The sequence below is a fragment of the Schistocerca piceifrons genome, chromosome 3 (assembly GCF_021461385.2).
Source record: "Schistocerca piceifrons isolate TAMUIC-IGC-003096 chromosome 3, iqSchPice1.1, whole genome shotgun sequence".
Taxonomy (NCBI): domain Eukaryota; kingdom Metazoa; phylum Arthropoda; class Insecta; order Orthoptera; family Acrididae; genus Schistocerca; species Schistocerca piceifrons.
In genome coordinates, this window is record NC_060140.1 from 572837558 (window position 1) to 572853865 (window position 16308).

The 16308-nt window shown below is 42.9% G+C and overlaps 1 protein-coding gene across 1 annotated transcript in view; it reads left to right on the plus strand.

Moving 5' to 3' along the window:
* The window catches only part of LOC124787735 (phosphatidylinositide phosphatase SAC2), a 391111-nt gene that overhangs the window by 59377 nt on the left and 315426 nt on the right, over positions 1-16308 (plus strand). The window contains exons 2-3 of the mRNA XM_047254587.1: positions 3974-4365; positions 4441-4692. Coding sequence (XP_047110543.1) covers positions 3974-4365; positions 4441-4692 — 644 coding nt within the window. The remainder of the gene's footprint in view (positions 1-3973; positions 4366-4440; positions 4693-16308) is intronic.

The window sequence follows — 16308 nt, forward strand, 5'->3', positions numbered from 1 at the left end:
TCTGTCCCCACTGCTCTCAGCCGTGGACGGTCAGACACCTTTTAATTGAATGCCCCTATTTTAATCCGTTACGCTCCCATCTACAGCTATCGCCTGATCTCTCGTCGATTTTAGCAGATGACACGCGCTCAGCTGACCGCGTTCTACAGTTTATTAGTGACAGTGAAATGACGTCAGTCATTTGAAGCCTTTTTTTTGGGGGACAACCAACCCCTTTCTATAGTGGATTTTTAAGCATTCCTTCTGCCTTTAGTTTCTCAAATTTTATGACTTTGTTCCCATTGCTGCTGATTTTAAATTTCGTTTTTTTCCTGTTTTCTACGTCACGGGCTGGGCGCTAATGACCATAGAAGTTTTGCGCCCTAAAACCACAAAAAAAAAAAAAAAAACCAACAAGCAGACATATTTGAAATATGTCTGCTTGTGTCTGTATATTTGTGGATGGATATGTGTGTGTGTGCGAGTGTATACCCGTCCTTTTTTCCCCCTAAGGTAAGTCTTTCCGCTCCCGGGATTGGAATGACTCCTTACCCTCTCCCTTAAAACCCACATCCTTTCGTCTTTCCCTCTCCTTCCCTCTTTCCTGATGAGGCAGCAGTTTGTTGCGAAAGCTTGAATTTTGTGTGTATGTTTGTGTTTGTTTGTGTGTCTGTCGACCTGCCAGCACTTTCATTTGGTAAGTCACATCATCTTTGTTTTTAGATATATTTTTCCTACGTGGAATGTTTACCTCTATTACAAATATACAATATCTTAGAAATAAGCTCAATGTTTTGCAGACTTCTGTAAATGATCATTCACCTCATGTAGTTGTGTTAACTGATCATGGACTGAAATCTGAGGACATTATTTACTTTAAACAAGATGGCTCTTTCCTAGGAAATAGCTACTGTAGACAGCATCATAAAGGTGGCGGTGTAGCAGTATTTGTTACAGAGCAGCTCAAAGTAAATAAATTAAACCATCTAGATATGTATAACAATGAAGGGTTGACTGAAGTGACAGGTGTTGAACTCCGTATCAAAGGTTGCGGAAAGGTCACAGTGAAACAGAAAATTATTGGGATTTATCATCCACCAAAATCATAGATATTTTTAGTAGAATAGTGGGACCCTGTGACCCAAACGAGGTAACAATACTTGGTGACTTGAATAGAGAGGCAACATCTTGCAATAACCATAACAGCAGGCTAATTGATACCCTTAACTCCTATAATCTTATGAATGCAATAAATTCAGATACAAGAGTAACTCAGTCTACTTCTAGTAGAATAGACTACATAATACTAAGTAAAGAGGTAAAAGATAGTATTAGATGCTGGAATGGACTTCCACTACTCAGACCACAAATGTCAGTTTGTAGACTATGAACACACAAGCATCCAAGAAAGGACTCAGGTCGTAGAGCATAAAAGAATGCTTAAAGAGAAAAACATTAATGCTTTTAAAAGTAAACTAGCATCTGAGGAATGGCAACTAACTCTTCAGCAAAAAGGGTCCGAATACAAATGGGCCAAATTTTAAGATATTATTTTACAAAATCTTAATTTTTGCTGCCCAGTGAAAGAAATTAAGAAAGTGGTAACACGCAAAAAAAAAAAAAAAAAAAAAAAAAAAAAAAAAAAAAAAAAAAAAAGCCAGACTGACTCTTCCAGCTTACATGATTAAACTCAGGTAAAATATCGAGGATCTAAGTGTGTTACATAAGTCAACTAAATTGCAAATATTTAAGGATAAGTACAATCAAGCTAAAAAACAATTTCAGGAACAGCTCTCAAATTTAAGAAAACAGATCCTAGATAAGGAAATAGCTCAGTCAACAAATATAGGGAAGACTTCATGGAATGTAACAAATAGATATGGCAAAGCCACCCCTAAGTTATATGCTCAGATTGACAGAATGCAACATGAAGGAAACCATATTAATGATCTAGATAAAATCTGCGATATATTTAATGAATATTTTATATCATCAGCTGTGAATCCAGTTAATTACACAGGTATGACTCAGACAGTAAAGCCTTACCCTAGGCTGGAAACTGCTTTTGAATTTAAGGAAGTGAGTGTGGGAGAAATAGGAAAAATAATGAATAACTTAAAGAATAGGACCTCATCTGGCTGAGATGGACTGAGTAGTATTATAATTAAAAACTGCAATAAGGAATTAGTTGGAATAATTACCCATATGATCAACATTACTATCAGGGAGCACACATTTCGAAATTTATTGAAGAAAAGTACAGTTAAACTTGTGCGCAAGAAAGGATCAAAAGAAGAGCTGTCAAACTTAACTTCAGGCCCATATCACCAATACCAATTTTCGGTAAAATATTTGAAATTGTTTTGCTGACTCAACTTATTATTTCTCAAAGAATAATTTACTAGCAGAAACACAACATGGCTTCAGAAAGCATCACAGTACCATTACGGCAATTACTGAATTTCTCCACAAGGTGTAAGATGCCCTGGATGAGGGAATGCAGAAGCAGGGATATTTCTAGACCTTACTAAAGTATTTGACTCAGTGAACCATGCGCTACTACTAAGCAAACTGGAAACTTACAATATAAATGCCACATCCATACGCCTACTGATCATTTATCTAACCAATCGTAAGCAGTGTACAAAGCTGAGTTGTGAAATTAATGATCAGATCAAACATTTCAAACCAGCTATGAAACAGTAAAACAAGGTGTATCTCAGGGCTCCGTATTGGACCCTTTCCTTTTCCTGGTCTACATTAATAATTTAGAGGCACCTCTGTACTCCCAATTAGTAAGTTATGCAGATGATACCCCACTTTTGTTCTTTTGCAAACAAACTAATGACTTGACATTGGCTGCAACTGATGGCTTTAGTCAAATAACTACTTACTTCCACGATCGAGGTCTAAAAGTCAATATTAGCAAATCCCAGCTGTTACCATTTAAACTTGGTAATTCATACCAAACCTGTATTGGTAATATAAGTGGCATCAAAAAAGTAGACACTGACAAATGTAAATTTTTGGGGATATACCTAGACGAAAATCTTAGATGGGTAGACCATATCAATTTTGTATGCTATAAAATCAGCAGTTCACAGCACTTAATTAAATTAGCGTTCTATCAAAATTAGTCTCTCAAAAAACATTAAAAACTGCTTATTATGGGACAGTATTTGCATATATTAATTATGGAATAGAGGTACGGGAATATGCTGCTGATAGTCACGTAACAGAATCCTAAAACTGCAGAAAAGAGCAGTCAGGACCATGCATAGACTTGGATACGGAGAGTCATGTAGGGAAACCTTTGTACAACATAAATATCTAACAGTATATTCCTTGTATCTGTGCAAATTAATAACATTCTTTATGGACCATAAAAATAATGAAACTAAATGCTCTGATGTGCATACCCATAACACAAGACAAAAAGATTGCTTCTTCTGTGAGAGAACTAAACTAAAGACAACAGATCATAGTCTTTGGATTAATGGCCAGATATGGTTTAACAAACTGCCAAGTGCTATAAGATGCCACAGAGGTAAAGTATTCAAAAGGGAATTTAAATTCATTCTTAACTCTCAAATGTTTGTACTCACTGAATGAATACCGATATTAAAATGTAGCTATTCTTAAATGTAGGCCTAACTCTTCTATCTATATGATGTACTGTTCCGAGGAGATTGTAATATACATTATTTTTGTAACAACACACTGTAAATGCAAATACCTATACTATGTAAAAACTGTATGTTGTGTTATGAAGTTCTGTACCATATGTTGCCAAGTGCATCACCCGTAAGTGGCTTCTTGTACATGTGAATTGCAAATTCCTACTGTTTGTTCAAAAATTGTATAAAAATGCTATGACATTTGCAAAAATTACCAGTTGACTATATGCAAAAAAAGATAAAGAATAAATAAATAAATAAATAGTGTTTCTGTATCTCTGACTGTAGCCTAATTACTTTTCTTTTCTTTTCTTTAGGCTGGGATCTCTCAACAGCAGATGACCCTGATTGCCTTGGAGTCTTCTATGGAATCATTGGAAAAATTGAACTACATTCTGTTGTTGAAAGCCGTTTGATTCTTGTAAAAGATTATGCGATAGTGGGTGACCTTCCAGGTGGTAAAACAGTTTACAAAATAAAATCCATAGTTTTCCTGCAGCTTGGTACTTCCAGTGAAAATGCTGACTTAGGTCTTCATCCCTGCAAAAAACATCAGAATGGAATGTCTGTCAAGAAGACTGGAGGTGCTGTGGGAATATTTGAAATGCATCAAAAGGCAGCATTAGCAAAAACATGGGGCACAATGAAGTCTGCAGCAAACACCATAAAGACAACAACACAACAGGCAGCTGCTCTTGCAACATCCCAGGTAGAGTTTTGGTATGTCACATCCTATCAGTGGTGTTTGGAACATTCTCAATAAAAACAAGTTAAAAATTTTCAGGTAAAAGCTGGAAAGCGGCGAGACAGTAAAGATAAAGAAAAATTTGAACGACGAATTTTGGATGAGTTGCAGAGAGTTTTTACTGACACAGATTCATTCTATTTCTCTTTATCAACTGATCTGACAAATTCCTTGCAGCGACAAGCAAATCTTAATGTCAGTAATGAGAAGAATACATTATCATTCTGGAAGACAGTGGATGATCGATTTTTCTGGAATAAACACATGCTAAGTGATATCTTGGCATTGGGGGTGAGTATCTTAGTGTACTGCTGTGCCTCATATATTTTATGTTCAGTGGAGTGGTAATTAGTATGCTGTAGATTTGTTCAATGTTATGCATTACATTGTGGAATGTGGTATGTATATAACAGTTCATTTGTAAGGCTGCATTAAAATGCTCCTTACAGCACACCATCTACTTTAAATTGGGAATTGTTTAAAGAAAAAAGAGGCAGATTTAGTTTACTTGGCACTCAAGTTAAGACATACTCATTGAGTTTAAAGGGACTCGGGCATAATCAGTTACTTATTGCACAATAATATTGTGTCAGTATCGTGAAAAATGTGAGGTCAAGAATGACAATATTTTTGTGCAGTATTTACGCCTGGGGCACATCAGTTAGAACTTTGTCTTAGCAAAAGTGTCAGCACTTGGTGATGCGGAACTCACATGTATTGCAATTGTAATAGCTACATGCTGAAAGAAAGGAGCATGTGGAAGTGGCAAAGGGCAAAAAAGTAGCTTGGAAGGCGTCCTACACAATGCATTATGAACATGCTAAGAGAGCTTGCAGCGGAGCTGGATGACTGTGGGAACTAGGATGAACGAGGAATCATTCAAGAAATTTGTGAACCTCATTACATCTTATATACACAGAAAAGTTACTGTTCACATATTTCTCAGATTTCATTTTTCCCTATGCTGGAAGCAATGAATAAATGTAAAAGGAGTAAGATATATTATTGTAGAGTATTATAGGATGTGGTGCTGTTATGTATTTCTGCAATAAATAATTTAAGCTTCTGAAATGAAAAAATAAGCAGTTACATTGTTCTTTCCCTGCGATTAAACACTTTTTTGAGTGTTTTTACAGCTAATTACTGAGTAAGTATCAAATATGTAATCAAACTACTTCCATAAATGAACTTAGAGATGATTTCTTTCATCTGTTTTTCCTGATGTATACATATCTATATGGTGTTGCTGTATCAGTGGTTTATACATCTGCAAATCATGAAGTCTTGGCTGGAACAGCCGTGTATTGCACTGTACCATCCTTACATGGTTCAGTATATTGCACAACATGTTTATCGAGTATTAATATTTTTAAATCTCTGCAGTCTCCTTCAATACATTACTCAAACTATCATTATTGCTCGATATTATTGTGCAATAAATAGTATTGTGCAATGAATATTGAGTGTCTAATTTCTGTTTCAGAGGGAAGGAGACAAAGATGAAACTTCTTGAGTGTCTTATTTCACTGATCTTATTTTCTGATCCTCTACTCCATTGCTAGAGTGGCTAGTAATCTACTCTTGTTCATTAGACTCCATGATATTAAGATTTTAAAGCTACTAGTCATTGTGTGAAGAATGGATTTTCCACTCATAGTCCTTCATTTCACAATCCTTCTGAGACACCACCTTCTTATGGGGCAACAGTTTCAGAAACATGTGAAACCAGTAATGCTATCTGCAAAGTCATGTTATATATTATGAAAGACTACTTCATTTTCCTTCAGTAAAATCTTTCATCAAGTCAGGTTTGCTATTTATTACAAAACTAGCAACCCACCCTTCCTTCACAGAAGTAGCATAAGTACCTACGACCAAACAACTTGTCTGGTGTAACGATAGCAAATTATATACGCAGGCAGGGGACGTGAATTTATAATGTGTGTAGATATTTTCACTTAGGATCCTAAATCAAGTACCAGCTACAATAGCAGGGTCATCAACAAGCACTAACGCTTGACACAGAAAGCACATTTATTGAGCACACATGAATTTTATCATCAGATTCTACACATGAAAGTGAAAGTGCAGATGTATCTTAACTGCCTATCTCAGTACAGAGTGCTCCCATTTATATATGCATGGAGTGTTCTAGCAAATTACAATATTCCGTGAATAAATAAGTCTCATGATCTACTGGAAGTCACTAATTCAAGTGATAAATAATTGCAGGAGGTGGTAATTATGCCGATGACATGTCATCACTACACTATGGGGAACATAAGTAGCATGCAGCGTTGCACACACTCCTTCCTAAACAGTGACCAGCAGTTTCCAAGTGGAGTACCTATAGCTTCCTGGATCTAGTTATATTCAGTGGTTTATTGTATGGCAGTACATGTGAATTATCGCATTTTAGTTGTGTTGCTGAAGTCCTGTTTGAATGGGATAACCTCCATAATGGCATTACTGTTAACGTTTCTTGCAAAAGAAGTGCCTATCACCAATATGCAATTCAGCACTTTATATGGTTTCATACGATGGACCTGAAGTGTAATTGTCTTATGTCACTAATCCTTTTTTATGATGCTCTATTTCATTGCTAAAGTGGCTAGCATCTGCTCATGCGCATTATGTTCCATGAACTTATGACTTCAGTGTTAACAGCCGTTATGTCAAAAATAAATTTTCTGCTTATAGTCCTAATCTACAGTTTTTTGAGAGTCTGCTTTACTCTGTGACAACAGTTACATGGCACACGCGCACTGCGGAGAGCACCATTTGCCTTCCTCGCCAGGCTGCAGGATTCTCCGGAAAGAAAGGAAAATCATGGATTACAAGACCCTGGACTGACTGACCTACACTGAGGCTAAGAGAGAGTTTGAATGCCTGCATCCTGTGTGTATGACCGCTATGACTGTTCTAGCCTCATCAGCTTCGCCAACCCCAGTCAGCACTCAGAGCCAGAAGACTACACCTGCTCCCTTCATGGTGGGGGACACTTCACTCCCTGTTGCCCCTGCACCACCTACTTCAGGAGCAACACCCCTCAACCATCGGGGACATCCATCCCCACTTCTAAGTTGGAGAAGCGTACAACTTTTCGGTTCCTCTCGCTAGGAAGGGGTCACTCCTTTCCCAGGTTTCTGGTAGTGGGAAAGATGACACCCACCAGTGGCTGAAGAGCCCAAAAGCAGCTGGTCGTAGGGCTTGACGCCCTCCTCAGTCCCAGAGACTGAATCAGTGAAGTCCTCCCAGCCAGGGAAACCCAAGGAACAGCGATAGAAATCCAAAAAGATTACCTCCAAGACCAAGGGAATTGTGGTGGCACCCACACCACCACTACCTACAAGCTCTGCATCTGCAGATGAAATGGAGATCCTGGCATCTGCTGAGGACCCTCAGACAAAGTGGATATAGACTGCTCAGACAATAAGTCGGTGGCAGCAGGTGACCCTGAGGTGTAAACTGCCTCATTGAATGTTCCATGCCTTCCCAGTCTCTTGACGACATCATCCTCCAGTGGAATTGCAGAGGTTTTTACCACCGCCTGGCTGAGCTACGGCAACTGTTAAGCTTTACACCTGCTTTCTGCATTGCCCTCCAGGAAACCTGTTGTCTGGGGTAGCCTGCGCCGGCTATCTGGCACTAAGGTCCACTCACCAGTTTCTGGCTTGAAGGTCGCGAATGACGTCCTTGTGGCCCCTGAGGCTGTCTCCAATGCCTTCGGCCGCTTTTTCGCAGAGGTTTCGAGCTCCGCTCATTACCACCCTGCCTTCCTCCCCCGCAAACAGGCAGAGGAGGCTAGGCCACCTAACTTCCGCTCCTCGAATTGTGAAAGTTATAATGCCCCATTCACCATGCGGGAACTCGAAAACGCACTTGGCCGATCACGGTCCTCTGCTCCAGGGCCAGATTCTATTCATATTCAGATGCTGAAGAACCTTTCTCCTGCGGGTAAAGGTTTTCTTCTTCGTACATACAATCGCATCTGGATTGAGGGACATGTTCCCGCATGCTGGCGCGAGTCTATTGTTGTCCCGATTCCTAAGCCGGGGAAGGACAAGCACTTGCCTTCCAGTTATCGACCTATCTCGCTTACCAGCTGTGTCTGTAAAGTGATGGAGCGAATGGTTAACTCTCGATTGGTTTGGCTGCTCGAGTCTCGACGCCTACTTACCAATGCACAATGTGGATTTCGTAGGCGCCGCTCTGCTGTTGACCATCTGGTTACCTTGTCGCCCTTCATTATGAATAACTTCTTGCGGAAGCGCCCGACCGCGGCTGTGTTCTTTGATTTGGAGAAGGCTTACGACACCTGTTGGAAGGCGGGCATTCTCCGCACCATGCATACATGGGGCCTTCGCGGTCGCCTCCCTCTTTTTATCCGTTCCTTTTTAATGGATCGACAGTTCAGGGTACGTGTGGGTTCTGTCCTGTCCGACACCTTTCGCTAGGAGAATGGGGTGCCACAGGGCTCAGTTTTGAGCGTCGCTCTCTTCGCCATCGCGATCAATCCAATAATGGATTGCCTCCCAGCTGATGTATCAGGCTCCCTTTTCGTGGACGATTTTACCATCTATTGCAGCGCGCAGTGTACACGTGTCCTGGAGCGCTGTCTTCAGCGTTCTCTTGACCGTCTTTACTCCTGGAGTGTCGCCAATGGCTTCCGTTTTTCTGCCGAGAAGACGGTCTGTATTAACTTCTGGTGCTACAAAGAGTTTCTCCCACCGTCCTTACGACTCGGTCCCGTTGCTCTCCCAATCGTGGAGACAATCAAATTTTTAGGCCTTACATTTGACAGGAAACTTAGCTGGTCTCCACATGTGTCATATTTGGCCGCCCGTTGTACCCGTTCTTTAAATGTCCTCCGTGTTCTCAGTGGTCTGTCGTGGGGAGCGGATCGAACCGTCCTACTTCGTCTATATCGGTCAATCGTCCGCTCCAAGCTGGATTATGGGAGCTTCGTATACTCCTCTGCACGGCCATCCATCTTACGCCGCCTCAACTCCATACAACATCGGGGTTTACGACTTGCGATCGGAGCATTTTATACCAGTCCCGTAGAGAGTCTTCATGCTGACGCTGGCGAATTGCCACTCACCTACCGGCGCGATATACTGCTTTGTCGGTATGCCTGTCGGCTACTGTCAATGCCCGACCATCCGTCTTATCGCTCCTTTTTTGACGACTCTCTTGACCGTCAGTACGGGTTGTATGTCTCTGCCCTGCTACCCCCTGGAGTTCGCTTTCGTCGCCTCCTTCAACACCTTAATTTTTCACTCCCTGCAACCTTTCGAGTGGGCGAGAGCCGCACGCCACCTTGGCTCCAGGCTCAGGTCCGCATTCACCTTGACCTCAGCTCGCTCCCAAAAGAGGTCACCCCCGGTTCGGTCTACCACTCCCGTTTTTTGGAACTTCGTTCGAAGTTCATCAACATGACTTTCATTTATACAGATGGCTCTAAGACCAATGACGGGGTCGGGTGTTCCTTTATTGTCGAGGCACAAAGTTTCAAATACCGGCTCCATGGCCATTGTTCGGTCTTCACAGCTGAGCTCTTTGCCCTCTACCAGGCTGTTCTTTACATCTGCCGCCACCGACATTCTGCTTATGTCATCTGCTCAGATTCCCTGAGCGCCATCCAGAGCCTCAGTGATCCGTACCCGGTTCACCCTTTTGTACACCGGATCCAACACTCTCTTCAGCAGTTGGTGGACGTCGGTTCTCCAGTTAGCTTTATGTGGGTTCCTGGCCATGTCGGTATCCCTGGGAACGAAGCTGCAGATGCCGCGGCCAATGCTGCAGTCCTCCAGCCTCGGACAGCTTCTTGTTGCGTCCCTTCGTCCGATTTTAGCAGGGTGATTTGTCGGCGCATCTTATCTCTGTGGCATGCCGATTGGGCTGCACTTACCGACAACAAGCTTCGGGCCTTAAAACCTCTTCCCGTGGCTTGGACGTCCTCCTCACGCCCTTCTCGGCGGGAGGAGGTCGTTTTAGCCCGGTTAAGAATTGGACACTGCCGGTTCAGCCATCGCCCTCTGCTGACGGCTGCGCCGGCGCCGTTCTGCCCATGTGGGCACTTGCTGACGGTTAGACACATTTTAATGTCCTGTCCAGATCTTAACACACTGCGCCTCGATCTTAACCTGCCAAATACTTTAGATGCCATTTTAGCGGATGACCCACGAGCAGCTGCTCGTGTTCTTCGTTTTATCAATTTGACAAACCTCGTTAAGGACATTTGATGATGCTGTTTTTTAATCCTATGCCTGTCAGTCTGTCTTTTATCGTGTTTTCCCTTTTAGTTGTTGTGGTCAACTTGTGCCTCGCGGTGCATTCTTAGAGTAGTCAGGGCGCTAATGACCACTGAAGTTGTGCGCCCTAAAACCACAAAAAAAAAAAAAAAAAAAAAAAAAAACCCTCCAGGAAACCTGGTTCCCGGCAATGCAGACCACTGCCCTCCACGGCTATAAGGGATATTACAGGAAGCGTAGCGATTGTAATCGAGTGTCAGGTGGAGTTAGTGTTTATGTCCTAAACTCAGTCTATAGTAGAACTGTGCCCTTCAAACCCCTCTTTGAGCTGTGGCTGACAGAATAAGGGCGACACAGGAAATAACTGTCCGCAATGTTTATCTTCTTCTAGATGGTGCAGTACCCCTGAATGTATTAGCTGCACTGATTGATCAACTCTCTAAACATTTCCTACTTCTGGGAGACTTTAATGCTTATAACCCTTTGTCGGGTGGCACCCTACTTACAGGCCGAGGCAGAGATGTCGAAACTTTACTGTCTCAGTTCGACCTCTGCCTCTTAAATAATGGGGCTGCCACACATTTCAGTGTGGCTCATGGTAGTTACTCGGCCATTGATTTATCAATTTGCAGCCCAGGGCTTCTCCCATCTATCCACTGGAGAGCACATGATGACATATGTGATTGTGACCATTTCTCCATATTCCTGTCACTGACCCAGTGTCAGGCCCATGGACACTTGCCCAGAAGAGCTTTAAACAAGGGGAACTGGGAAACTTTCACCTTTGCTGTCACCTCTGAATCTCCCCCACACAGTAACATCAATGTGATGGTTGAGCAGGTGACTACAACAATCCTTCCTGTGGTGGAAATTGCGATCCCTCGCTCCCTAGGATGCCCCCGTCGAAAGGCAGTCCCTTGGTGGTCGCCGGAAGTTGCTGTAGCAATTACGGAGCATCGGCGAGCTCTACAGCAGCATAAGCGGCACCCTTACCTGGAGCATTTCATAGCCTTTAGACGGCTCCGTGCCCGCGTTTGCCAACTTATCAAACAACGGAAGCAGGAATGTTGGGAGAGATATGTCTCGACCATTGGGAGCCATACGTAACCTTCCCAAGTCTGGAGGAAGATCAAACAAGTTTTCGGGTACCAGAGCCCAACAGGTGTTCGTGGTGTTAACATAAATGGTTTGTTATAAATGGCGCGGTGTTGCAAATGCGATTGCTGAGCACTTTGTTGAGCACTATGCTCGAGCCTCTGCATCAGAGAATTACCCCCCAGCCTTCCGCACTCTCAAATGGCGGCTGGCAGGGAAAGTCCTCTCATTCACATCACACCACAGTGAATCCTATAACACTCCATTTACAGAGTGGGATCTCCTCAGTGCCCTTGCCGCTTGAAGTGGATAGCTATTGGCCCATCAGCCTCACCAATGTTCTTCGTAAGCTGCTGGAATGTATGGTGTGTCGGCGGTTGGATTGGGTCCTGGAATCACATGGCCTACTGGCTCCATGTCAGAGTGGCTTCCACCAGGGTTGCTCTACCACTGATAATTTTGTGTCCATTGAGTTTGCCATGTGAATAGCCTTTTCCAGACACCAACACATGATTCCTGTCTTTTTTTCATTTACAAAAAGTGTATGACACACCTGGCAATGGCATATCCTTGCCACATTATATGAATGGGGTCTCCGAGGCCCACTTCGGATCTTTATCCAGAATTTCCTGTTGCTTTGTACTTTCCTTGTCCAAGTTGGTGCCTCTCATAGTTCAACCCATATCCAGGAGAATGGGGCCCTGCAGGGCTCTGTATTGAGTGTATGTATATTGTTAGTGGCCATTAATGGTCTAGCAGCAGTTGTAGGGCCTTCTGTCTCACCTTCTCTGTATTTGGATGACTTCTGCATTACATACTGCTCCACCAGTACTGGTGTTGCTGAGCTTTGCCTATGGGGAGCCACCCACATGGTGCAGTCATGGGCTCTAGCCCACGGTTTTCAGTTTTTGGCCACAAAGTCATGTGTTATGCACTTCTGTCGGTGTCGTACCATTCATCCGGAACTAGAACTTTACCTTGATGACAATCCACTCACTGTAGTGGAGACATATCGATTCTTAGGACTGGTTTTCAATGCCCGATTGACTTGGCATCCTCACCTTCGTTAGTTTAAGTGGAAGTGGTGGCAACACCTCAATGCCCTCCACTGTCTGAGCAACACCAACTGGGGTGCAGATTACTGTACGCTGCTGCAGCTCTACAGAGCCCTCGTTCAATCCTGCTTTGACTATGGGAGTCTGGTTTATGGTTCGGCGGTGCCCTCAGCATTGTGTTTACTTGACCCAGTGCACCACTGTGGTGTTCGCATAGTGACAGGAGATTTTAGGACGAGTCCGGTGACCAGTGTCCTGGTGGAGGCCAGAGTCCCTCCATTGCAGGTTAGGTGTGCACAACTGCTGGCCAGTTATGTTGCACACGTTCGTAGTTCTCCTGCACATCCAAATTACCGTCTCCTTTTCCCACCCACAGCGGATTATCTCCTGCATCGGCGGCCCAGGTCAGGGCTTCCAATTGCAGTTCGTGTCTGATCTTTTCTTTCCAAACTGGAGTTCGTGTCTGATCTTTTCTTTCCAAACTGGAGTTCTTGCCTTTACCACAGGTCCATTCACCTACACCTCTCCATGGTGTACACCTAGGTCACGGATTCACCTGGACCTTTCACATGGCCCTAAGTACTCAATTAACCCTGCGGCTCTCCACTGCCACTTCCTCTCGATTCTTGACATGTACTGAGGCCATGATGCGGTTTACACCAACTGCTCAGTGGCTGATGATTGCGGATTGCGTTGGCTTCGCTTATGTCCGTGGAGTATATATTGAGTAGCGTTCCTTGCCCGATGGCTGCAGTGATTTGACTGCTGAGGAGTTGGTGGCTAGCTCTCGTGCTCTTGAGCTCATCCATTCATGCCCTGGGGAGTCGTTTCTTCCGTGTACTGACTCCTTGAGCAGCCGACAAGCTATCGGCCAGTGCTGCCCTCGTCATCCTTTGGTGATGACCATCCAGGGGTCCATCATGCCGACAGGCTGGCCAAATAGGCTACACGGAAACAGCTTATGGAAATTCGCTTATCTGCAACTGACTTGCATTCAGTACTATGCCGCTAAGTTTTGCAGCTTTGGGAGACCGAATGGCATAACCTCAGTATGCACAACAAACTGTGTGCCATTAAGGAGACTAAAAATGTGTGGAAGACCTCCACGCGGGCCTCTCGCATGGACTCCGTGGTTCTCTGCTGGCTCTGCATTGGCCACACTTGAGTGACTCATGGCTACCTCCTGTGCCGTGATGACCCAACTCAGTGTCGGTGTGGCGCCTGGCTGACAGTGGCCCATATCTTGGTGAGCTGTCCTTCTTTGGCTGCCCTGAGATGGACTCTTCAGGTACTGCCTTGTTGCCATTAATTTTAGCTGACAATGGTCTTCTGCTCTCTTATTTTTATCCCTTCTACTAGTTTGTTGCTTCTCTCTGTGGTTTTCTTTTCCTGTTTTGTTCATAGTAGTGTTGGTTGTCCTTCCGTTGTTCTTCTGGTTCTTCCTTTCTCCTGTTATTGTGCTGTATGTCTCCTTCCTTTTCTTCTTTCCCTTGTGTACTTCTTTTACCAGGAACAAGGGACCGATGAACTCACAGTTTTGTCCTTTCTCCCCCTCTTTTAAACCAACCAACAGTAAAATGTTTAAGTTGTGGTTACTATTTATTAAAAACTAATGACCTGCCACAGTTTTACATGGGTGGCATTAAGTTTCTATGGCTTTAATCTTGTGTGTATTAAATCATTATAATTGACTTTGTAGGTGACATATGACAAATGATGTAGGATGCGGTTTGGGCCAGACTAACACTTATATAATTCTTCTGATAGCCCACCCAACCTTCTGCACAAATGTATAAATCCATTGTTGCTTAACTAGGTTGTAGCTTGGTGTTTAGCATTGTAACATTCAGAGTCATTATTGTGGGTGCTTGAGGTTCCTGCATGTGCCATCTTTCTTAATTCTTCAGTAATGTAGATGAGTTCTTTGATGCAATCAAATGCTTTATAAATTGTAACAGGAAACAAAGTGCCCATTGTTGATTCAGTCTCTTGACACTAGAGCAGGAAAAATGGCTTGTAATTCTGCAAGTCTTGCTTTGCTGTGTTGTATGCAATTGTAATGACAGGCAGTATTGTATCACAGTCTCTGTTTGATATCGACATATATTGAGAGCATATCTGCTAACACCACATCAAAAGTTCGGGGAAGCCATTCATCTGTGGGATGTAGACAGTTGTCATCCTGAGGATGATGATGCATTTTGGTATTACTTCTGACACCAGTCTTGACTGGAATACTTTTTCATGATAAGAGACCATTGCACTAGGTGACACGTTTCAAAATTACGTTTTCTACAATAAAACTGTCAGTTTCTGGAGCTTTAGTTGTTAGTACAGCTTTGTGACATTGTAGCAGATTATGTACTCATTGAGCACTACTGCCCATTTATTCCCATTTTCTGGGTTGAGAAACCTACCCAACAAGTGAATTCCAGACAAATGAAATGGAACAACTGGAGAATGAATTGCTAGGGGTAAATCATTAATAGCATCAAACTAAGTGCTATGGAGAAACCACTTTGGTTATGTAAAAGATTGATGTTAAGCTGAAATAGAGTTCTTTAAATACACTCAACAGGTGTCCTCTACCTGCTTTCTGTAAATGTTCCTATTGTTCTGTTGGTTTATTGGTGATTGCTACATATATAAAGCCAGAGAAATTATTTGAATGAAATTATTGAATCTAAAAAGAAAATTATTCTGAGTAAAATAAAAAAGGATATTGGAAAGTATCAATTTTCTTAAAAAATGGTAGAAGATTTAAATATAAACTTCTCAATTGACAGTTGCTATAATTATTATCCCAACATACAATGATGAGCCAAAATATCAACCACTGCCCACCACAAGACTGAATTTCGCTCTGCTGACATTGCGGGCCACCCTGTGGCTAAACATGCCTTGGTGCACAGCCAGCACATCTTGGCACAGTGTTACACCGTCCGGGTTATCTGGATACTTCCCACTAACACCAACCTATCCGAACTCCGGAGATGGGAACTTGCCCTTCAGTATATCCTCTCTTCTCGTTATCCGCCAGGCCTCAATCTCCGCTAATTTCAAGTTGCCGCCACTCATACCTCACCTGTCTTTCAACAACTTCTTTGCCTCTACACTTCTACCTCGACTGACATCTCTGCCCAAACTCTTTGTCTTTAAATATGTCTGCTTGTGTCTGTATATGTGTGGATGGATATGTGTGTGTGTGTGTGCGCGCGAGTGTATACCCGTCCTTTTTTCCCCCTAAGGTAAGTCTTTCCGCTCCCGGGATTGGAATGACTCCTTACCCTCTCCCTTAAAACCCACATCCTTTCGTCTTTCCCTCTCCTTCCCTCTTTCCTGATGAGGCAACAGTTTGTTGCGAAAGCTTGAATTTTGTGTGTATGTTTGTGTTTGTTTGTGTGTCTGTCGACCTGCCAGCACTTTCATTTGGTAACTCACATCATCTTTGTTTTTAGATATATTTTTCCTATGTGGAATGTTTCCCTGTATTATAACCA